This window comes from Gracilinanus agilis, chromosome 1 (genome assembly GCF_016433145.1).
Source record: "Gracilinanus agilis isolate LMUSP501 chromosome 1, AgileGrace, whole genome shotgun sequence".
Taxonomy (NCBI): Eukaryota; Metazoa; Chordata; class Mammalia; order Didelphimorphia; family Didelphidae; genus Gracilinanus; species Gracilinanus agilis.
This window is the reverse complement of record NC_058130.1, coordinates 770,774,517-770,798,054: the sequence shown is the minus strand read 5'-3', so window position 1 is coordinate 770,798,054 and position 23,538 is coordinate 770,774,517. Positions and strand designations below refer to the sequence as shown.

The 23,538-nt window shown below is 45.8% G+C and overlaps 1 protein-coding gene across 1 annotated transcript in view; it reads right to left on the bottom strand.

Moving 5' to 3' along the window:
• SGSM1 (small G protein signaling modulator 1) overlaps positions 1 to 23,538 on the bottom strand; it is a 115,660-nt gene that overhangs the window by 42,446 nt on the left and 49,676 nt on the right. Inside the window, exons 3-9 of the mRNA XM_044685468.1 lie at positions 20,278 to 20,353; positions 14,952 to 15,114; positions 13,480 to 13,632; positions 11,589 to 11,656; positions 11,034 to 11,179; positions 10,765 to 10,896; positions 5,054 to 5,178 (exon numbers count right to left, since the gene is read on the bottom strand). Coding sequence (XP_044541403.1) covers positions 5,054 to 5,178; positions 10,765 to 10,896; positions 11,034 to 11,179; positions 11,589 to 11,656; positions 13,480 to 13,632; positions 14,952 to 15,114; positions 20,278 to 20,353 — 863 coding nt within the window. The remainder of the gene's footprint in view (positions 1 to 5,053; positions 5,179 to 10,764; positions 10,897 to 11,033; positions 11,180 to 11,588; positions 11,657 to 13,479; positions 13,633 to 14,951; positions 15,115 to 20,277; positions 20,354 to 23,538) is intronic.

Genomic DNA, 23,538 nt, shown 5'->3' with positions numbered 1-23,538 from the left:
AGGGAAGGGAAGGGAAGGGAAGGGAAGGGAAGGGAAGGGAAGGGGAGGGAAGGGAAAACTTCCCAATAATTTGAACTGCTCAGACACCAATGGGTTCTCCCTCATGGGAGTTAGAGAAGCAAAGAGGAGAGGATCACATGTCAGGGCTGTCTCGGAGGGGAGTCATGTTCAGGGGTGGGTTAGGCTAGAGAGCCAGGGGGGTCTCTTCGGGCTCTGAGAAAACATGAGTCAGTAACATGGGCAAGTTGTTGCCTCTAGAGGGTCCCCATTAGGTGACTTTGGCAAGGAAAATGCTCTGGCCAAGTCTTGCTGAAAGACATTCTTTAGACCAGTGATGCAGCCCCCTGAAATGTTCTATCCGGTTGCATGACATTATTCCTAATCTGACACATACAATGAGTAAGATACAATACAATGAAACTTCAAAAGAGTTGCCTTAGAAACAGACTGACAGAGGAGCATTTCCTTTCCTTTGGCCCCTCTTTAAAAAGTTTGCGCATCACTGCTTCAGACCATTTCCAGGACCAAGCTGGGAAAGGGAGTAAGGACAAAGGTTCTGTCCTATGAGCAGAGCTTGTGATACCTGGAGGCCAGAGATATATATTTGCCAGTGGGACCTCACTCTCATCTTCTCCTATCTGGACACTGAGGAATTTGAGAAACAGAACTGGAAGAGAAGCTGTTTAGGAGAGATTCAAGGAGGGGATGGGCAATCAAGTGGCACAGTAACATGGTAGTGGGTTCTGAAGTGAGAGGACCTGGATTCAAATCCTACCTCTGATACTAGTTATATTACCTTGGGTGAGTCACTTCTCTAGTCCTCTGTTTCCTTCCCTGTAAAATGATCAGGCTGGGCTCTAGTCCTCTGAGGTTCCTTTCAGCCCTAGATCTAGAAGCCTCTCCTATAAGCAAGTGTCACCTAAGCAAAGTAGAGTGAGTACTGCCCAGTCTAGTACCAAGGACAGCGCCATGAAACCGAGAGGCTATCAACACATCCACTTCTCAAGAAGAGATGGAACTGGGGAAGAGGCGGGTCAGGGAACAGTGGAGGGCTTGTGCTGAATTGAATCATCACTTCCCCCCCCACACCCCAGTCCCCCTAAGTGAGGACTGAAGAAGAGAAGTAAACAAGGAAGCGAGGTAAAAAGAAAATCAAACTGGAGCACTTTGTTAGAGCCCAGATCAAACTCCCCCCTTCCCCAGCCCCAGCCCCGGCCATTCAAGTGGAAAATCCCATATGAGTCACATGGATGCTCTGGGGACAGATCATAGATTTAGTTAGAAGAGCCTTTAGAGACCAATGAAGCCTATTGTCTCGTTTTATACATGAGGAAACTGAGGATTTAAGGATCAAGTGACTTATACAGGGTCACACAGCTATTAAGTGGTTAAGACAGGATATGAACTGAGGGCTTCCTGAATATGAGTCCAGCGTTCTATGGGCTACACCATAAGAGATGGGGGACAAATGTTTGAATGGGTTTTAAAGGTGACTACAAATTAGCCCAGATTCCTTCTGGCCCACATTCTTGGATGTCCCAAAAAGACAACAATCATATTGTAATGTAATTATACTTTTCCTTTAAACCCTTACCTTCTGTCTTAGAATATATCCTGAATATTGGTTCTAAGATGGAAGAGTAGTAAGTGCTAGACAACTGGAGTGAAGTGACTTGCTCAGGGTCACACAGATAGGAAAATATCTGAGGCCAAATTTGGACCCAGGACTTTCCATCTCCAAGCCTGGCTCTCTATCCACTAAGCCACCTAGCTGCCCTGAAGGGGAAGTTTCTTTATTGAATCCTCCCCACCCCCACCATGATTTCAAGGGGTGTTTTTGTTTGTTTGTTTTTTAACCCTTACCTTCTGTCTTAGAATCAATACTGTGTATTGGTTCTAAGGCAGAAGAGTGGTAAAGGATAGGCAATGGGGGTCAAGTGACTTGCCAGGGTCACACAGCTAGGAAGTGTCTGAGGCTAGATTGGAACCCAAGGCCTCCCCCCTCCATCCACTGAGCCACCTAGCTGCCCACTCACACCCATTTTTTAGGAACACTAGCCTGTGCCTCAGGAGACATGAGAACTATTCCTGGCTCTGTTAATAACATGCTGTGACACTGGGGAACTCACTTCTCTGGACCTCAATTTTCCTCATCTGTAGAAGGGTCTCTAAAGCCCTGATGCTTCCAAGTTTCTAAGATTTTCTTTCTCTGCTAGGACCTGCCAACTATAAAGGGAACAAAAGCCTTAGATCCCCTGTTTTTATTTTATTTTATTTTTTGATCAAAACCTATTTCCATATTATTGATAGTTGCACTGGGGTGGTCATTCAGAGTCTACATCCCCAATCACATCCCCATCAACCCATTGTTCAAGCAGTTGTTTTTCTTCTGTGTTTCTACTCCCTCCCACAGTTCTTCCTCTGAATGTGGATAGCTTTCTTTCCCATGAGTCCCTCAGAATTGTTCTGTAGATGCCCTATTTTTAAAGTCAATGTGGGGTGCTAGATAGGACAGTGAACTTCGGAGTTAGAGGCTCTGCATTCAAATCCTGCCTTGGTCACTTAAGTAGTGCATGATTCCTCAGCAGAGTACTTAATTTCTCCCTGCCACATTTTCCTCATCTGTAAAATGGGGGATTTGGTCTTGATGAACTCTGAGTTCTTCAGCTCCAGATCTCTCAGTGTATGAGGGAGAGGTCAGGAAATATCACCCAGTCAGGAAGACGACAGCAGCTTCTGCTGAGGATTGGGAAGGGTGGGTGGGTGGTGGAAGGCAAATGAGAGAAAACAACCCCCAAATAAAATCAATCAGAGCTGCCACACCTCTCACCACCACCCCAAATCCTGTCCCCATGGGAACCACAGAGAATCTATTCTTCTTATTTCAGCATTCAAATTGTCACTGAACATTGTCCATTCAAGTGAGGAATCAGTAACCAGAAGAAAGGAGGTGGGAGATGAGAATGCACATCAGGACAAGCCCAGACCCCCACTATGTCCCCATGAGGGCTCAGGGAGGAGAGAACAAACCACAGAAGAGGACAACCACAGCTTGGGTGGGTCTTGAGATGTAGATGAGTTATCTGGTTTTTTTTTAAACCCTTAACTTCTGTGTATTGGCTCTTAGGTGGAAGAGTGGCAAGGGTGGGCAATGGGGGTCAAGTGACTTGCCCAAGGTCACACAGCTGGGAAGTGTCTGAGGCTGGATTTGAACCCAGGACCTCTTGTCTTTAGGCCTGACTCTCAATCCACTGAGCTACCCAGATGCCCCGATGTAGATGGGTTAGAGTATAAGCTCCTTGTGAGCAGGCATCATTTCATCCTTGCTTATTGATGTCCCCCAGCATTTGGCAGAGGGCCCAATACAGAGCAGACACTTAATGTTGACTGCTTGATAGAATGTCAGAGCTCTAGAAGGGGCCTTAAGAAAGAGAAGATCAAGAGCTAGAAGGAACCTTAGAATCCAACTGGTCCAGCCCTCGCATTTTATACAAGAAGAAACCATAGTAACAAAAATAAGATGACTACTAATAATTTATAGAATAATAATTCATATTATAATACATTAATAATATTGGCATTAAAAATACTAATTTAGTGATACTATTGATTTAATAATGTATTGTTAAATCAATAATTTAATAATAGTATAATAGTAAAGTAATATTCAATTAGTGATTTCATAATATCACTACGTTAATCATATAATTAAATTAATTAATAATGGCATTACATTAATAATAATTTAGTAATTAATCATTTTAACAGTGTAATATTAGATTAATAATTTTATATTACCATATTTATGACATCATTAAATTAACATGATGTTAATGATCACATCAAGTCAATCATAATTTAATAATGTGATAGTATTGAATAAATAATAGTTAATTGTATTATTGTTAAATTAGTAATAACAATTTGAGATCTGAAAAAATGCTTTCCTCAAAATAATCCTTTCCATTTTGCATCTAAAAAAAACCCAGACACTTTTTTTTATTTAAACCCCTCACCTTCTGTCTTAAAATCAATACTGTGTATTGGCTCCAAGGCAGAAGAGTGGTAAGGGCTAGGCAATGGGGGTTAAGTGACTTGCCCAGGGTCACACAGCTGGGAAGTGTCTGAGGCCAGATTAGAATTGAGGACCTCCCATCTCCAGGCCTGGCTCTCAACCCACTGAGCCACACAGCTGTTCCCCAAAACAGATACCTTTTGATTTGACTCAATGAACAGAAAGAGCGAGGTTTGAACCCCAAGTTCCTCATTTGTACAAAATAATGGGATTGAGCTCAATGAAGGACTTTCCAAGACCCTCCAGGATTCAAGACCAATGAGAGCTGTCAATCAGAGGCAGAGTAGAGACTAAAAGTCCAGCCTTCCTCATATCTAGGTCCCAGCAGCCCTACCCAGTAGAGTTCTCAGCCAAGACAGGCTTCTAGGGGTCCAAAGCCCTGGTGGTGAACACTGAGATCAGCTCAATGGAGGTGTGCAGGAGGCAGACCCACATGGATCCAGGTTTCACACCTGGGTTCCAAGATGGACCATCTCGGTTTCTTTATCAGTTAGAGAACATCAAGTTTGGTCCTTTTTTCATAGCCAAAAGCCCAAACACAGAGGAAATTTCCAGGAATCGGAGTGGTTAAAATAGGTTCCTATACTTAGAACTAAGAGACTTTAGACCTCTTCATTTTACTGAGGATGAAGCTGAGTCTGAGAGAGGTCAAGTGACTTGCCTAGGGTCATACAGCTAGGAAGTGGCTAAGAAGGATCAGAATTCAAATCTTCCTGATTCCAAGCCCAGAGTTCCAGCCACTTGACTGCCTTAGAAGTTAGGTCCACCCCCTATTGTGAGGAAGATTATTTAGTATTAGTTACATATAGTTTATATGGACCTAGCAGGAAGGGCTGGAGGATTCCAAGATAGAATGAAGGAGCAGCTAAATAATCTTCCTCACAACACCCCTCTATCTCCTACCAAGACCAAGGACCACCACCTCCACCCCATCCGTTCCCAGGGAGACCGAGAGAATGGCCACAGTGGGGCGGTCACCTTTTCTCATAGTCCAGGTCTCCCACAGAGCCGTTCATCAACTGGTTGGGGGTCCACTTGAGGGTCATGACATCAGCAGTCTGGTGCAGAGACAGGTATCCAGGGACAGCCTCCATGTCATCTCTCTAGGAGAGGTGAGGAGAAAGCGGAACAACTGAGCATCGAATGTACTGGCACAAAGGGATGATGGAGATGGGGATGAAGGCAATGATGATGGTGATAGTGATGGTGATGACCATGCTGATGGGGATGACAGTGATGATGGCATTTATAGTTAAGGTTTTCAAAGCTCTTTACATATGCTATTTCCCTGGGTCCCAACAATGACCCTGGGAGGTAAATGTTATTTTTATCCCCATTTTCAGACGAGGAAACTGAGGCTGACATCAATGGGATCTGAGGCAGGACTCCAATTCAGGCATTCCTGACTCTATCCATCATGCCACCCTGCTGCCCAGATTAATAATAATCAGTCAACATGTAAAACCCAGTGGAATTGCTCGTTGGGTACAGGAGGGGGGTGGGAGGAGGGGAGGGAAAGAACATGAATCATGGAACTATGGGAAAATGTTCTTAATTAATTAAATAAAAAATTTCAAAGAAAAAAATAAGAATCAGTCAATCAGTCAACAGTTGTTTTTGTAAGTAACTATTCTATATGATATACTTTGCAGGATGCTAGGGATGCAGAGACAAAGAATGCAATAGCTCTTGTCCTCAAGGAGCTTCCAATCTATTAGGGGAAACAACACATTATATAATAAAATGGGCTTTCTTAACCCTGTCGTGTTTCTAGTGTTGGGAACTCCCAGTGAGGAAATGCTCTACCAAAGCAGGTCAGTAGCTCCTACTCTTAGTTGTCTGGGAAGCAAAGAGAGGTTAAGAGACTTGCCTAGGGTCATCTGGCCAGCATGGGTCAAAGACGAGACTTGAACTTAGATCTTCCTGGATTAGAAGTTGGGTCTCTATCCAGCTGGACAATCTAAGTAGAGCAATGGACAGAGCACTGGGCTTGGAATAAGGAAATCTCATCTCTCTCAGTTCAAATCTAGCCTTAGACACTTCCTAGCTGGGTGGCTCTGGGCAAGTCACTTAACTTCTGTGGGCCTCAGTTTCCTCATCTGTCAAATGATCCGGAGAAGAAAATGGCAAACACTCCAGGATCTTTGCCAAGAAAACCCCAAATGAGGTCACAGAGTCAGACATGACTGAAAATGCCTGAACAACCACTCTATCCACTATGCCAAATACAAAATAGAGATCAAGTAAATACAATATAATTTTGAAGGTTGGGGGAGGCTCCGGAAAGACGTAGTGTCATACAGTGATCTAAGACTATTCTAAAGGACCCATGTTGAGAATGTTCACAGAGTCAGCTAAGTGGCTGAGAGCCAGGCTCAGAGATGGGAGGTCCTGGGTTCAAATCTGGTCTCAAACACTTCCTACCTGTGTGACCCTGGGCAAGTCACTTGACCCCCATTGCCTAGCCCTTTTTCACTCCTATGCTTTGGAACCAATACATGTATTGATTCTTTGACAGAAGGTGAGGGTTTACAAAAAAGAAAAAGAAGAGAAAAATGCTCTCCACATCTAGATGAACTCTGAGTGCAAATTGAAGCATATTTTTTTCACTTTCTTTATTTTTTTTGCTTTTTTTCCCAACATGGCTCATACCGAAATATGTTTTACATGACTTCACATGTATAACCAATACCATATTGCTTCCCGTCTCGATGGGTGGGGGAGAGGTGAGAGGGAGAGAAAGAATTTGAAAACCCACATTTAAAAAAAATGAATGTTAAAACTAAATACATTTTTTCTTCTTTCTTTTTTTTAAACCCTTAGCTTCTGTGTATTGGCTCCTTGGTGGAAGAGTGGTAAGGGTAGGCAATGGGGGTCAAGTGACTTGCCCAGGGTCACACAGCTGGGAAGTGTCTGAGCCCGGATTTGAACCTAGAACCTCCCATCTCTAGGCCTGACTCTCAATCTACTGAGTTACCCAGCTGCCCCCCTAAATACATATTTTAAAAAGACTTGCTATGGAAGGTGGTGCTTGATCTGAGCCTTGAAGGAGATCAGGGGATCTAAGAAGCAGCAGTGAGGAAGAGGTCTGTTATAACTGTTAGGCAGCAGGGGCTGGTGAATAGAGAGATCTAGCTGGGGAATTTGGGCTCAATCCTTTTTCTTCTTCTTTTTTTAAACTCTTCCCTTCTGCTTAGAATCAATACTGTGTATTGGCTCCAAAGCAGAAGAGTGGTAAGGGTAGGCAATGGGGGGTAAGTGACTTTCCCAGGGTCACACAACTAGGAAGTATCTGAAACCACACTTGAACCCAGGACCCTCTCCAGCCTTGGTTCTCTATCCACTGAGCCACCCTGATGCCCCCTCAATCCTTTTTTTTTTTTTAATTTTGATCTAGGTCTAGATCTCAAACCACTGAGCCACTTAACTGCCCCCAGGCTGGGTTCCATTCTGATATATACTGGCTGAGAGACCTTGGATAAATCACAAGTCAGTGCCCCAAGTGACTCTCTATGACTACTTGCCATAAACAGGTCAGGAATCCAAATTAGTAGAATGAGTTTTCACTCAGAACTTTCTATGTATATGAAAGTTCTAGGGGGCAGCTGGGTGGCTCAGTGGATTGAGAGCCAGACCTAGAGACAAGGGTCCTAGGTTCAAATCTGGCCTCAAACACTTCCTAGCTGCGTTACCCTGGGCAAGTCACTTAATCACCATTGCCTAGCCCTTACTACTCTTCTGCCTTAGAACCAATATAGAGTATTGATTCTAGGATGGAAGGTGAGGGTTTTAAAAAAAGTTCTAGTTCTGATTAATAATAATAATAAAATTTATACAGTGACTTACACAAGGTCATACACAGTTTCCTTGCTTTAAAAAGCCCTCAGATCCCAAAAGATTCCATTATGATCAATAGGGTGATAGATAAAGACTTGGAAAGTTGGCCTTATATGCCATCTAGTCCAACCCCCTCCTTTTACAAATGAGGAAACTGAGGCCTAAAGGGGTTAAGTGACTTGCCCAAGGTCTCACAACTAAGATCATAGAAGTCTAGATTTAGAGCAGGCCAGGACTTCATAGGTCATTTAGTTCAATCCCCTAGTTTTACAGATAAAGAAACTGAGACTCAGGGAAGTGAGATCATAGAGATTGGAAATGCCAAGGCAGGATCTGAACACTGGTCCTGTGTCCAAATTCAGTGCTCCTTTCGCTCCATCATTGTGTATCCCTCATCCCCTGCCTGCCTGCCTGCCTGGACCAGCAGTCATCAGGACTGATGGTCCTGCCTCTACCCCTCCCTGTCACTAACAATTTCAGTGAGACAGGCTCAGAAGCTGCCTGGCAGGGTTTCCATGGTTACGGTAGCCCTTGACAACAAAGGCCTAGCAACAAGATGAGAGCCTGATTCTGCAGGAGGCAGGTTCCAGGACCCCAGTGCTGCTGCTGCTGCTGCTGCTGCTAGAGGGCTAGACACAATCACTCCATCTCCTTCCTCAGCTGCCTGCCAAGCCCAGCAAAGGAGAGGGACCACAGGGAGTCTTCAGGGCTGAGAAGGGCATGGGACAATGGCCCAGGAGTCTGTGGGCCAGCTTGGAGGAGGACTGACAATGGAACCCAGTAATTTGGGGTCAAATGGCCTAAGATGACAGGCCTCCCAGCGCCAAAAAGGGCACAGAAGTCATCTGGTTTGATGTTCTGTATGTCTGCTAGTCAACAAGCAATGGCAATGAGGATATAAAGGCAAAAATAAATGGTCCCTGCCCTCAGAAAGCTCACAGTCTAACTAGGGAGACAACACATTTAAATAAATTTATTTATTATATAATATATAACATAATTATATACTCTAAATATGTATTTAAATATATATATGATATGTACAGAATAAACGGGTCCTAAAGGAAGGTAGTTAGGTGGCATAGTGGATAGAGCATCAGCCCTGGAGTCAGAAAGATTCATCTTCCTGAATTCAAATCTGGCCTCAGACACTTCCTAGCTGGGTGACCTTGGGCAAGTCATTTCACCCTATTGGTCTCTCTTTCCTCATCTGTAAAATGAGCTTAGAGAAGAAAATGGCCAACCACTCCAGTATCTTTGCCAAGAAAACCCCAGATGGGGTCACGAAGAGTCAGACATGATTGAAAGAACAATAATTTCCCAGGGGAAGACCACTAGCAATGGCTCCCAGGGTGGAAGGTGGGAGGTTGGGAAAGGCCTTCGCAAGAGTTGGTGGATTTGAGCTAAGCCTTAAAATGAACCAACCAAGAAAGTCCACGTGGTATATGTACGTGGCCTCATCCACTCCCTGAAGTTCAAATTCTAATGTCACCATTTACTATCTGAGTGACCTTGAGCAAATCTCTTTTCCCCTCTAAGTACTACCGTTCCCATCTGTAAAATGGGGGAGGGAGGGAGATGCTGAATTACATGGCTCTTCTACCTCTAAAATCTTATGTCCTTAAATGCTGAGATTTGCTTCTGCCCCAGCCCCTGACCCCATCCCCAGAGTGACTCCATGGGGTCTAAAAATGTAAGTTCCTCAAGCTGTGGTACATGATTATGATGGAATACTATTGTGCTATGAGAAGAGACAAGCAGGATGATTTCAGAAAAACCTGGGAAGACTTATATGAACTGATGCAGAGTGAAGTGAGCAAAACCAGGAAAACACTGTATACAGTGACAGCAATCTTGTAACAACGATCAACTACAAATGACTTAGCTACTCTGATCAATACAATGAATCAAGACAATGCCGAAGGACCCAGGAGGAAAAATGCTATCCACTTCCAGAGAGAGAACTGATGGAACTCTGAGTACACACAGAAGCAGATTTTTTTTAAACCCTTACTTTCTGTTTTAGAATCAATTCTAGGTATTGGTTCCAAGGCAGGAGAGCGGAAAGGACTAGGCAATGGGGATTAAATGACTTACCCAGGGTCACACAGCTAGGAAGTGTCTGAGGCCATATTTGAACCCAAGATCCCCCATCTCTAGGCCAGGTTCTCAATCCAATGAATCATCCAGCTGTCCCTCATACTCTTCTTAAAATTTATTTTATTTTTCTTGGTTTTCTGTGTGTATTTTTTTTGCCACATGGCTAACATGGAAATATGTTTATTGTTGTTGTTGTTTTATCCTCCAATGCATTGAACTATTTTTACTTATATATTTTTAAATTTTTTAAATTTAGAATATTTTTTCATGCTTACATGATTCATGTTCTTTCCCTCCCCTCTTCCCTCCCGCCTTCCAGAGCTGCCCAGCATTTCCACCGGGTTATACATGTGTCATTGTTCAAAACCTACGAAAACATGTTTTACATGACTTTATATTCATAACTGATAACATATTGCTTGCCTTCTTAAGGGCAGGGAAAGACAAGAGGGAAAAAATTTGGAACTAAAAAATTTTTACATGTGATTGGGAAATATTTAACAAAATAAATTTTAAAAAATTTTGAATTTAATGTAAGTTACAATATTCCAAAGATTCTTATTCCATGGAACCCCAGATGGTACTCGGGTGCCATAGCCCACTGGGGTGGGAGAGGGACAATAGCAATAGCAGCAAGCAACCAGAGGAGAGATAATGAGATGTGCAGACAGGAGAAAAAAGCCACTTTATGGGAGAGGGAAGGATGGAACCAATGATTCTCTGACAGGTCCACAGCTTAGTCGGGCACTTACCGGTTGGACCAGAACATTGTTCTTGCCGTAAAGGAGAGTGGCCCGAGAGTTCTGATGCAGGGACTCCACATAATCCCGGGCAGAGAGGGAGGGCCGGTCATCCATGCTGCCACTTGAATGTCGTTTCTGGATCTAGGAGTGTGACGGGTGGAACGGGATGGGATGGAAAAGGTCCCAAGTGATGCTCTGAGCGCCAAGCCCCATCTCCCCCAGCATGAGGTCCTTTCCTCCTCCCATTCTCCCCAGCCTGATCCCCAAGTCCCACTCACGCAAAGTGCTGGGCGTTTGGTAGGAGAGTCTTGTCGGAGGTGGGAGCTGTGGATCCGATGCCGTTGGACCAGCTCATCAGCTGAGGGGTCCGTCCAGAAATGGTCTGCCGTCTTCATCTTGGTATACTCCAGTGCACAGGGGCCAACTGGGAGCAGAAGAGGCCATCAGAGCCCAAACAGCCAGCCTGGAGCCCAGCTCTCCCACCCCCTCTGTTGGGCACAAAATCCTGATATCTGATCGACTATAAGCTTCCTGAGGGCAGGATGGGGGCCATTTCAGCGTTGCTGCTGAATCCCCCGTGTTTAATGCACCATCAGTCCTTAATAAGTATTTGCTAAATTGAATAAGCATTTATTATAAGCCTCAAAGAGCCTACACTCTACTACAGAATACAACATTGGTCAGATATAAAATAATATAAATATAAAGTAATTGCAAGAATATGAAGAAATAGGGATGGGGAAGGAGGAAAGAGACGATGAGGAGAAGGCTCAGAAAGGAAGAGGCTCTGAAGGAAACTGGAGGGCAGGGGAGGGGGATGAAGAGGAACTTACCCAACAAAGAAGCAAGGATGGGGCCATCCACAGGGTCCATCAAGAGGGCTTCCTTCTCATAATACTTACTAGCAGGAAGGTAAAGGAGGCATGAGTTTGAAGGGCTCTTGGCAAAAAGAATAAATCCACATAATCTGAAGCATTGTCGTTAACACAGCAGTCCACATTTCAGGGCACTTAACTGTTTGTTTTTTTAAAACATACATCATCTCATCGGAGCCTCACAGAAGCAACAGCAGCCATGCAAAGTCCAAAACTAAACAGTACTTTGCCCTCAAGGAGTTTAAAAACACTCAGCTACTGCTCTGGTAGCTGTGCCCTCCGTGTGGGAGCAGCAACTGCAGAAGTAACAATCAGAGGAATATCAAGGTACGATACAGTGATGGTTTCCTTCTATTTTGAGGGAATGAGCTAAAATTTAGGAAGAAGAGCAGATAGAAAGGAATCTCTGATATGGCATTCAAGGCTTTCTTAAATCCAACCTTGACCTTCCCTTCCAAGCTCATTCCCTACCATTCCCCTTTAGGTATTCTCTGTTCTAGTGAAAAGTCATTTCCCGCCTCAGTTCCTTTGAACTGGCTGTTCCATATGCCTAGTACATCCTCCCTTCTCACCTGTCTGAGTCCTTAGGGTGAGAGGATCACAATTTTAGAGTTGGAAGTGATCTTGGAGACCATCGGTGCAAATCCCTCATTCTATAGGGGAGGACCAACTTGTCCAAAGTCACAGGAACTGACGCCAAAGGGACTTTTAAACCAAAGGATCTGACTCCAAAGTCAGTGATCATCAACCGTGCAGGTCTACCTCACCCAGGAAGCCTTCTAGGATTCCCTAAACTGGCTGTCCCTAACACATCTGATCAGAGTCATTCCTTGGCCCCTGTCCCTCCCTGTTGTTGTTGTTATTGTTCAATCATTACAATCAAATCTGATTCTTTTCTTCTCCAGCTCACTTTACAGATGAGGAAACTGAGGCAAACAAGGTTAAGAGACTTGCCCTGGGTCAAACAGCTAAGATACTAGAGTGGTTTAACATTTCCTTCTCCAAATCATTTTATTGATGAGGAAACTGAGGCAAACAGCATTAGAAGACTTGCCCAGGATCACACAGCTAAGACATTGGAGTGGGTTGTCATTTCCTTCTCCAGATCATTTTACAGATGAGGAAACTGAGGCAAACAGCATTAAAAGACTTGCCCAGGATCACACAGCTAAGACACTGGAGTGGGTTGTCATTTCCTTCTCCAGATCATTTTACAGATGAGGAAACTGAGGCAAATAGCATTAAAAGATTTGCCCAGGATCACACAGCTAAGATACTAGAGTAGGTTGCCATTTTCTTTTGCAGTTCATTTTATTGATGAAGAAACTGAGGCAAATAGCATTAAAAGATTTGCCCAGGATCACACAGCTAAGATAATAAAGTGGGTTGCTATTTTCTTTTATAGCTCATTTTACTGAAGAGGAAACTGAGGCAAACAGCATTAAAAGACTTGCCCAGGATCACACAGCTAAGATAATAGAATGGGTTGCTATTTTCTTTTGCAGCTTATTTTATTGATGAGGAAACTGAGGCAAACAGGGTTAAATGACTTGCCCAGGGTCAAACAGCTAGTAAGTGCCTGAGGCCAGATTTGAACTCTGGTCTTCCTGATTCCAGGTCTGGAACTCTATCCCTCTAGCTGCACCTATCTCTCCCTAGTACCTTGTCTTTGCTGTGTACCCATTGTCCTCTCCCACAGAATTCAAGCTTCTTGAGGGCAGGGAGTGTTTCAGTTTTGTCCTTGTTCTCCCAGTGCCTAGCTCTGCCCAGCTGGGAGAATGACCCTTAGGGGAAGCAGCCCCTTCCTCACTCCCCTCCCTCTCCCAGCCAGCCCATGGCCGAGGCTCACCTGCTGTTCTCTACCAGGTAATGCACAATTTTATCCAAGACCTTTTCGAACAGGGCTGTGCGAATCCACAGGTGCTTGAGGGCTTGGGGTGACAGGTTGGGCAGCTTGGGCAGCTTGCGGACGTTCTCCTGGAGACCCTGGAGCTGGTTCCGCCTTTGGTGACAGGATCAGAGAGACTTAAACTGATCTAGAAAGTCTGCCCACACCGGAGCCTCGGGCTATCCCTCCACAACCCCTTGCTCCCCAGAAGGCAACTCAAGGCCCTCAAAGCATCGTAGATTTAGAATTAGAAGGGACCTTAGAAAGCCATCAAGTCCAACTCTCCCATTTTACAGATGAAGAAACTGAGGCATAGATCCAAAGCTTAAGTGATTGGCCTGGGTCATTTGAGGAAGGCTTCGAACCCAGGTTTTCTCGACTCAAAGTCCATTACCTATCCCCCTATGCCACAAGGCACTGTGTGCAACACATAGAGTGCTAAGCCTGGAATCAGTTAGACCAGAATTCAAATCTAGCCTCAGACACTAGATGTGTAACCCTGGGCAAGTCACTTAACTCTTGTTAGATTCAACAGCAAAAGAGAGATAATAACGACACCCACCTTGCAGGGTTGTAAAGCACTTGGCACAGTCACTGACACATCCTGGATGCCACAGAAATGTTTATTCCCCTCTCTTCTCCGTGCTGCCTCTCACAGGGAGGCAAAGAAGGTGGCCAGGGCATAAAAGGGTTTGGGGAACTTGGGAAGAACACCCAGATACCAAATTGGCAATGGGAAGCCCTTCGCAGCAGAGGAAGAGAACCTTCCCTCAAGGAAACCAGAAAGCAACAGCTTTAAATGCAAGTACCCCTGCGAAAGAGAACGAAGGGACTGAAAACTGCTTCAGACTAAAATGTGAATGACTTACCAGATTCTAAGAGAGGGGAGGAGGAGGAAAGCTTTTGTGTCGGCCTATAAGCTCTATAAACACAGGGCCTTTGTCTTTTTCATTTTTCATTGGATTTTATTTATTTTTTTAGACCCTCACCTTCTGTTTTGGAATCAATACTGTGTATTGGTTCCACAGCAGAAGAATGGTAAGGGCTAGACAATGGGGGTGAAGTGACTTGCCTAAGGTCACACAGCTAGAAAGTGTCTGAGGTCAGATTTGAACCCAGGACCTTGTGTCCCCAAGCCCGGCACTCTATCCACTAAGCTACCTAACCGCTCCTCTTCTCTATCTTCTAACTTCTACAAAATGGAGCCAGTAGACGATGAATTAATGCCACCTGTCAAACAAATGAAAAGACTGTCTACACTGTCTTCCCCCCACAGCCCCTGCCCCTCGCCCTAGTAAGGGTTGGAGCAGGAGAGAAGCCCGGCTCCTAATAGAGGATTCCTTCCATCAACGCTGTCCAGTGTTCCTTTCCTCTAGACTTTGCCCCAGGGGGATGCTGGATGGATCTGCCAGCAGCCCAAAGCTCTCACTCACGCATTCTCGATCAGCTGCTCCAAGTCTTGGACCTTCCTGGACAGCTCCTCTGCCGGGGCAAAGCTCTTCCCCACCTTCATGAACAGGGCTGCGATCTTATTGCTCCGAAGGAAGCCCGCTGCCCGGCGCCTCAGGCCATGCAGCACACAAGCCTCCACGGCCGCTGTGGAGGAGACAGTCATTGGATCAGAGATGCAGAGCTGTTAGGGACTTAAAGCTGCCCCCTCATTTTACAGAGGGGGAAACTGAGGCTTGAACAGAGCAAGTGACTTGGGGTCAGAGATTCAAAGCTATTAGGGACCTTTGAAGCCACTTAGCACGATCCCTTCATTTTACAGAGGGAGAAACTGAGGCTCAAAAAGAGCAGGTGACTTGGATTCAGAGATTCAAAGCTGGTAGAGAACTTTGAAGCCACTTAGCACGACCCCTTCATTTTACAGAGGGAGAAACTGAGGCTCAAAAAGAGCAGGTGACTTAGATTCAGAGATTCAAAGCTATTAGGGATCTTTGAAGCCAGTTAGCTCAACTCCTTCATTTTACAAATGGAGAAACTGAGGCTCAAAAAGAGCAGGTGACTTGGGATCAGAGGTTCAAAGCAGGTAGAAAACTTTGAAGTCATTTAGCCGAACCCCATCATTTTACAAAGGGAGAAACTGAGATTTGAAAAGAGCAGGTGACTTGGGATCAGTGGATCAGAGATTCAAAGCTGTTAGGGACCTTCAAAGCCATCTGGCCAACCCTCTCTCTTTCTCTTTTTTTTTTAAACCCTTAATTACCTTCCGTCTTAGAATCAATACTGTGTCTTGCTTCCAAGGCAGAAGAGTGGTAAGGGCTAGGCAATGGGGATTAAGTGACTTTCCCAGGGTCACACAGCTAGGAAGTGTCTGAGGCCAGATTTGAACCCAGGACTTCCCATCTTCAGGCCGCCTCTCCAAGCCTTTCATTTTACAGAACAAGAAACTGAGGCCGGAAAGATTAACAGCTTTTAGTCTAAGGAATATGAACATATGAATTTGTTGAAGAACCGGGCATGTTTAACCTGGAAAAAAGAAGATTCCACCAGGAGAGTCACAGGCATCCCCTCGCCAGACAGCTTTAAGCTACAGACCATTTGTCCAGCATGTTATGGAGGGCTTTCCTTTGAGTTTGATTAAATGGCTGCCGGGTCCCTCATATGCTCTGAAATCCAAAAGCCCCCAGTCCTGGGCAGTGCCCTGCTCCCACCGACCAGAGCAGGTGGTCACTACTACTATAATAATGGGCTCTGGTCAGTGGGAGCAGGGCACTGCCCAGGACTGGGGGCTTTTGGACTTCAAAGCATATGAGGGCATCATTGGATCCCCAATCATTACTACAGTGGCAGCAACCTTCTCCCCACCCATTTTTCCTATCATTCAGTGCTACGGTCCGAGGTTTTCTACCTTTCATCTTCTATTTATTCTGCCTGGCACACTGTGCCCTACAGACCTGCTGGAGACAGGGGGATGGGGAGGGTTAATCTTCTCTGCCAGCCTGGCAAGATTCCACCCTTGGAGCCAGAGATTAGGAGAAAGTGAATTATTAACACTGGCCACACTATTTTCTGAGGCCTTGGCAAGGAGTCTCCAGGGCAGTGCCAGCTTCCTCCCTGAGGCCCACTGTATGTCCAGGGTCCCACCTGCAGGGAAGCTGAGCTCCAGCTAGGACAGCCACAGAAACCTCCCTTTGCAGAGGATGATCACAGGCATCAACTCATCCAACCTTCACAATCAATGCGGCCAGGTGAGGCAGGACAGGGACTATCATCCCCATTTAACAGATGGGAAAACCGAGGCCCAAGAGGTAAAGTCCAAAAGTAATGGAGCAAATTAATAATGGAGCCATAGAAGGAAGATAGAAGAATAGGAAGGGTCCTGAAGGTAGATAACAAGGCTCTACAGGATGGCCACCCACTGGGGAAGTTAGTGAAAGAATCTGTAGGTAGATTAGCATTGCCTAGATGGCCTGAGACTCTGTGATTGTGCTTCTGATAATCTCAAGGAAGATGGGTCCACCTCTCTAAGCCTCTGTTTCCTTGTCTATAAAATAAGGAGTTTGGACAAATGGCCTTGAAGCCTCCTCCAAGTCTGGTATTTTACTGCTCCGTACATGTATGACCCTAGATAAGTCACTTAACTTCTCAAGGCCTTAGCAGGCTTCATCCCTAAAATGATGACTTCAGATTAGGGCCTCTGAGGTCTCCTTCAACCCCAAATACTACCTGTAGTCATCTGAGCCTAGACCAGTCCCTTCTCCAATTCACCAACCTGTTCTGGGCTCTGATATTCTCTGTTCTAAGAGGCTTCCCTCATGTTCTGTTCTAAAGCCTTATATTCCTTGTTCTAAGCCTCCTCCCCGTTCTGAAATTCCCTGTTCTAAGGTTCCTCCCAGCTCTGACATTCCCTGTTCTAAGATTCCTCCCAGCTCTGACATTCCCTGTTCTAAGATTCCTCCCAGCTCTGACATTCCCTGTTCTAAGGTTCCTCCCAGCTCTGAAATTCCCTGTTCTAAGACCCCTCCCAGCTGTGACATTCCCTGTTCTAAGACCCCTCCCAGCTGTGACACCCCCTGTTCTAGGCTCCCTTCCAGCTCTGACATTCCATCTTCTAAGGTTCCTCCAGACCTGAAATTCCTTCTTCTAAGATTCCTCCAGGCCTGACATTCCCTGTTCTGAGCCCCTTCCCAGCTCTCACATTCCCTGTTTGAAGGCTCTTCTAAGCTGTGACATTCCCTGTTCTGAGCCCCGTCCCAGCTCTGACATTCTCTGTCATTTCCAGCTCTAACAGTCACCAGATATATATTAAGCGCCCACTACGTGAAAATCCGCGTTCTAGGGGATAGTGACGAAAAGACAGAAGGAGAACCAGCCCTGGCCCCCAAGGAGCCTGCACTCCACTGGGGAGAAGTCGATGCTCCGTCTCTTCCAGTCGATCCCAGGGAATTTCTGGGAGAGGCTGAGGCGAGCAGGGAGGGCATCATGGAGAACCTGCCCTCTGGGCTGGTGGAGGTCCAGGATTCCAAAAGGGAGGAAAGAGGAGAGCCCACATTCCAGTCACAGGGGGACGCCCATACAAAGGCCCGGAGACAGAGCTCCGTTATCGATAAATTCTGATGTCAGGGTCCGAGAGGCGGGCAAGCCTCTTGCCCCTCTGGGGGAAGCTCACTCACCCCCATCAGCCTCCTCTTCCTAGCCACTGAGCAAATCCTTCCCTCCATCCATTCCCCCAACACCCCAGCCCCTGCCCATGAAGCTCGAATGCCAGGAAGCCAGCAGCACTGAGCGATGCCCAGCTTGGATGTAAACAGGCCACCTGCTTGGCTCTTTCCATTAATAAACGGAGCCTGGTGCCCCTGGGCCTCGGGCTGGTCACTGATGGCTGATCCAAGGGCAGAGGGCGCCTGTTTTATCCCTCCAGCAGAACATTATGAGCCACTGCTTGGCTCTGGCTTCCAAAGGGCTGCCAGCTTGATAGAGGAGGGCCTGGGGATTAATGGGCGGCCCCGGGGAAGGCGGCCAATGCCTCTCCGTTCCTCTAGGAGGGAGATTCCACATGGGACAGCGAAGCGACTATTCTTACACGATCACACTCCGGCTTTCCAATCAGCAGCAGCCAGGAATTTGGGTGCCCCAGTGCTACATCTGCAACTATGTCCATGTACATGCAGACCCAGATGCTCTATAGAGAGTGCGTGCATGCCTGTGCTTACACAGAGAGACGCACAGAGAGATAGGTGGGCTCTATCTCTATATGAGAGAGTGGAGAAAGAAGGAGGGGAGAGAGAGACTGAGACAGAGACAGACAGAGAAAAAGAGAGAGAGACAGAGAGACAGAGAGAGAGAGAGACAGAGAGACAGAGAGAGAGAGACAGAGACAGAGAGAGAGAGACAGAGACAGAGAGAGAGAGACAGAGACAGACAGACAGACAGGGAAAGACAGAGAGAGACAGACAGAGAAAGAGAGAGAGAGACAGAGAGACAGAGAGAGAGAGACAGAGACAGAGAGAGAGAGACAGATAGACAGAAAGATAGGGAGAGACAGACAGAGAGGGAGGGAGAGAGAAAGAGACAGACCGACAGGGAGAGAGAGAGAAACAGAGACAGACAGAGACAGGGAGAAAGAGACAGAGAAAGAGAAAAAGAAAGAAACAGAGACAGAGACAGATAGAGACAAAGACAGAGAGAGATACAGAGGGACAGAGACAGAGGGAGAGAGACAGAGAGAGAAGGGGGAAGGAAGGAGGGAGGGAGAGAGGGGGTAAGGAAAGAGGGAGAGAGAGACAGAGAAAGAAGGGGGAAGGAAGGAAGGAGGGAGGGAGAGAGAGGGGAGGGGAAGAGGGAGAAAGGGAAGAGGGAAGGGGAGAGAGAGAGAGGAGAGGAAGAGGGAAGGAGGAAGGGAGCTACAGAAGCTGTCAAGTGATTGATTGAGAACAAGAACCCACAGGCTGAAAGCTAAATGGACTCGTCACCTTATGGAAATCAGGCACTGCCCAGCTTGGTTACAGCTAAACACAAAGGACAAGCAACATGAACTAGTCCTGGGCCATGTAAAAGTTAAAGATAATTATCAAATTTCTATCTAATAACTGTGTGACCCTGAGTAATTTAAGTCCTTTTGGGGGCCTCAGTTTCCTCATCTTCCAAAAAAGAAAGCTGGATTAAAGATGCAAATCTGACCTTGTATGTTCTAAGGCCCCTTCCAGCTCCAACATCCCCTGTTCTAAATCCTAAGGCTTCTTCTAACTAGCATCCACGCATACATTATCCTCATTTTACAGATGCAAAAACTGAGGCCAACAGAGCTGACATCTTGTCCCTGGCAATTGAGTTTTTGGACCTAAGCGTAAGACTTTACGTTGCTCCCTATCCCGTTTTGTCTTCTTCAACCCAAGCCAGGGTTCTGGCCCATCAAGACCATTATGAACCTTGACCATTCCTCACTGCGCTAACCATCCCTCTTAGCTCTGCTTTACCTGAAAACATGCCCCACTCAATGTCTGTGCCATCTCCGTTTTCATCCAAATCACTGGCAAACACGTGAAACAACAGGGAGCCGTTTCTTTTTCTCATAAAAGCCCTGCAGTGAAGTACTTCCATCCCATTTTTATGAAGAAGGAAACTGAGGCTCAGCCGGCCCCCCACAGGGTCAAGGATCCAAAGTCACATCATTTGACTCCGGGCTCGGTGGTGTTTCCACTCTATGGCACCATCACTCGAAGGGTCGTCTCAGGGTCTCGAGGGGTCAGAGATAAAGCACTTTCCACTGGCTAAGATGAACCCCAAAGAGGGCCCCCCTTTCTGCAGACTCACCACAGAATGAGATGATATGGCTACTGTCTTCATGGACAAACTTGCGGGTCACAGCCTCTTCCATGATCTGCTTTACCTGTGGGACAAAGGGAGTTGGGGAAGAACAAGCATTTTAAACACTTCTTATGAGCCAAGTATCGTGCTAAGTGCTTTACAGATCTGATCTCATTTGGAAGGAGGTTCTATTATGATTCCTATTTTACAGTGGAAGAAACTGAGGCAGACAAAGTGACTTGTCCAGGATCACGCTAGCTAAGTGTCTGAGGTTAGATTTGAACTTGGGTCTCCCTGACTCCGGGTCCGGTGTTCTGTCCACGGTGCTGCCTGGCTCCTTCAAAGGGATACTGAGTGGGAAAGGAACAAAACACATCTTCAGAGAGAAATTTTTTTCTGAGACTCAGAATGAGGCTTTCTCACATTCTCCTGAAAAGGAAAAGACTTGACTTCGCCCAGAAAGTATTGTGCAAAGTAGAGAGAGAAGAGGGAACGGGCGGGCGGTCACCTGGAGCCCCTGGGAAATTGGAGGAAGTCGCTGACAAACAGAAAAAGCCTCATCCCTGCCAATTACTGGGGCTTCTAAGCTGGCAAAGCCCAAGTCCATTATCTCATTCAAGCCGGGCAGCAAATCTGTAAAGTAGGTATGATGGTCATTTATCTCATTCGAAAAATGGGGAAACTGAGGCAGGTAGCAGTGATGTGGCTTGCCCAAGGTGACGTAGCTAACAAGTACCCGAGGCCAGGACCTCCTGATATCAAGTCTAACTCTATTAATTCAGCTGGGGAAGGGAGAGGAGTGTTTCAGTTATTTAAAGGCAGGAAATCAGGGGGCAGCTGGGTGGCTCAGTGGATTGAGAACCCAGCCTAGAGACCAGAGGGCATGGGTTCAAATCTGACCTCAAACACTTCCTATCTGGGTGACCCTGGGCAAGTCACTTAACTCCCATTGCCTAGCCCTTATCTCTCTTCTTCCTTGGAACCAATACACAGTATTGATTCTAAAATGGAAGGTGAGGGCTTAAAAATAAATAAATAAATAAACAAATAAATAAACAAACAAATAAATAAATAAGCGAATAAGTAAATAAATAAATGAATGGATGGATGGATGAGTGAATGAATAAATAAATAAATAAGTAAACAAATAAATGAATGAATGAATAGATAAATAAACAAACAAATAAATAAATAAATAAGCAAGCAAGCAAATAAATAAATAAATAGACAGACAGACAGAAGACAGACAGACAAATAAATAAATAAATAAGTAAATATGAAGTCTGAAGACCATAGTTCAAGTCCTCCCACTGTCACTTATTACCAATGAGTCCTTGGGCTATTTGGGGGGAGCCCCTTAATGTCTCTAAGCCTCAGTTTCCTCATCTGAAAAATGAAAGTCTTGGGCTCAGTGGCTTCCAGCTCCTGACCCGTGATGTCTTCATTATGCAGCCCCTGAGCCAAGCTTCCCAGAACACACAATGGAAAAATAAGAGCTGGGCAAGGTGGTGCCAGGGTCGAGCTGACCCAGAAGACTCTGAGGTATGAGAATCCTAACAACTCCCATTTTTCTAGCTCTTTACAGTTTACACAGTTTCTTCACAACTGTCATTGTGAGATAACTAGGTAAGTCCTGTTCTCCCCATTTTAAAGATGAAGAAACTAATGCATATGGGGAGATGGGACACAGAGCAATGGCTAGACATAGAACACCTGGGTTCAAATCCCACCTCAGACCCCTACCAGCTGTGTCACTCTGGGCAATTTCATTCCTCTCTCTGGACCTCAGTTTCCCAAACTGTAAAATGAGCAACTGGGTAAAATGACTTCTCAGGCTGCTTCCCTCAGTAAATCTATGATTCTCTCAAAATATTCTCCCACTTTTGGGACCTCAGAGTCCTCATCTGTATAATGTATAAAGAAGGGGGCTTTGAAAGTCCTTTCTAAATTTTTTTTAAACCCTCACCTTCTGTCTTGGAATCAATACTGTATACTGGCAGAAGAGTGGTAAGGGCTAGGCAAGGGGGGTTAAGTGACTTGCCCAGGGTCACACAGCTGGGAAGTGTCTGAGGCCAGATTTGAACCTAGGACCTCCCATCTCTAGGTCTGGATCTCAATCCACTGAACTACCCAGCTGCCCCCTTTCTAGATTTAACTAAGTGACCTTGGGAAAGTCACTTCACTTTTTGAGCTTGAGTTTCTTCATCTGTTGGGTTATAAGGCCTCTAAAGTCCCTTCCCCACTCCCCAAGAAGAAAGATCCTGACATGTGAGTTTGGGTAAATCCCTTTATTTTCCTCATCTGTAAAATGGCCACATTGTCCTCTAATTCCCCATTAAACCCAAAGATCCTATGCCTAGAGTCATACAGGAATGTCAGGTAGGATTTGAACCCTAGACCTGGCTCCAAGGATTATTACACTCTCACTATTTCCCAATACTCTTAACCATGGGGTTCTGAGAAGAAAAGTAGAGAGTCTTAGATGTCTAGGCTAGTGATCTTTGAAACAAGACCATGATTAGGCAGCCAGAAGCTTGGAACGTGGGATTCATCTCATCGTGTCTAGGATAAGCCATTTGGGGATTTGTCTTCAACATAACACTCCGATCCATTTCCAAGAAGGTCATTTGACTCACCCAATGCCACATGAGATCTGCCCCTGGAGTGGTTATAACCGAACTACAACATGGCACCTGGCCAGCAGCTACTCCAGCAAAGTTCACCTTCCCTCACTGCTGTACCTGCCTCCAGTTCATCTGAGGACTTCAGAAGACAGGCCTGCCTCAGTGAGGAGGACTCTGATGAGTAAGAGCCCACCTCCACCTCCCTTTTCATTTTTGGTGGGATACAGTGAGTCACCCAAAATGTGGAGCCTCTGATGGGCTGGAGATGTATCACAATCTCGTCATGCTATATTTCCATAGGAGCCTGGGGGAAAGAACATTGAGTCTTAACTGGGATCCCAAATCCTAAGACCTCACATCAAAAATATTCCTGGGGGCAGGGAGGTGACTCAGTGGATTGAGAGGTAGGCCTAGAGACAGGAGGTCCTGGGTTCAAATCTGACCTCAGACACTTCTTAGCCCTGTGAGCCTGAGCAAGCCATTTAATCTGACTGTCTAGCTTTACTGTTCTTCTGCTTTCGAATTGGGAAGGAAAGAAGGAAGGAGGAAAGGGAAGGAAGGAAGGAAGGAAGGAAGGAAGGAAGGAAGGAAGGAAGGAAGGAAGGAAGGAAGGAAGGAAGGAAGGAAGGAAGGAAGGAAGGAA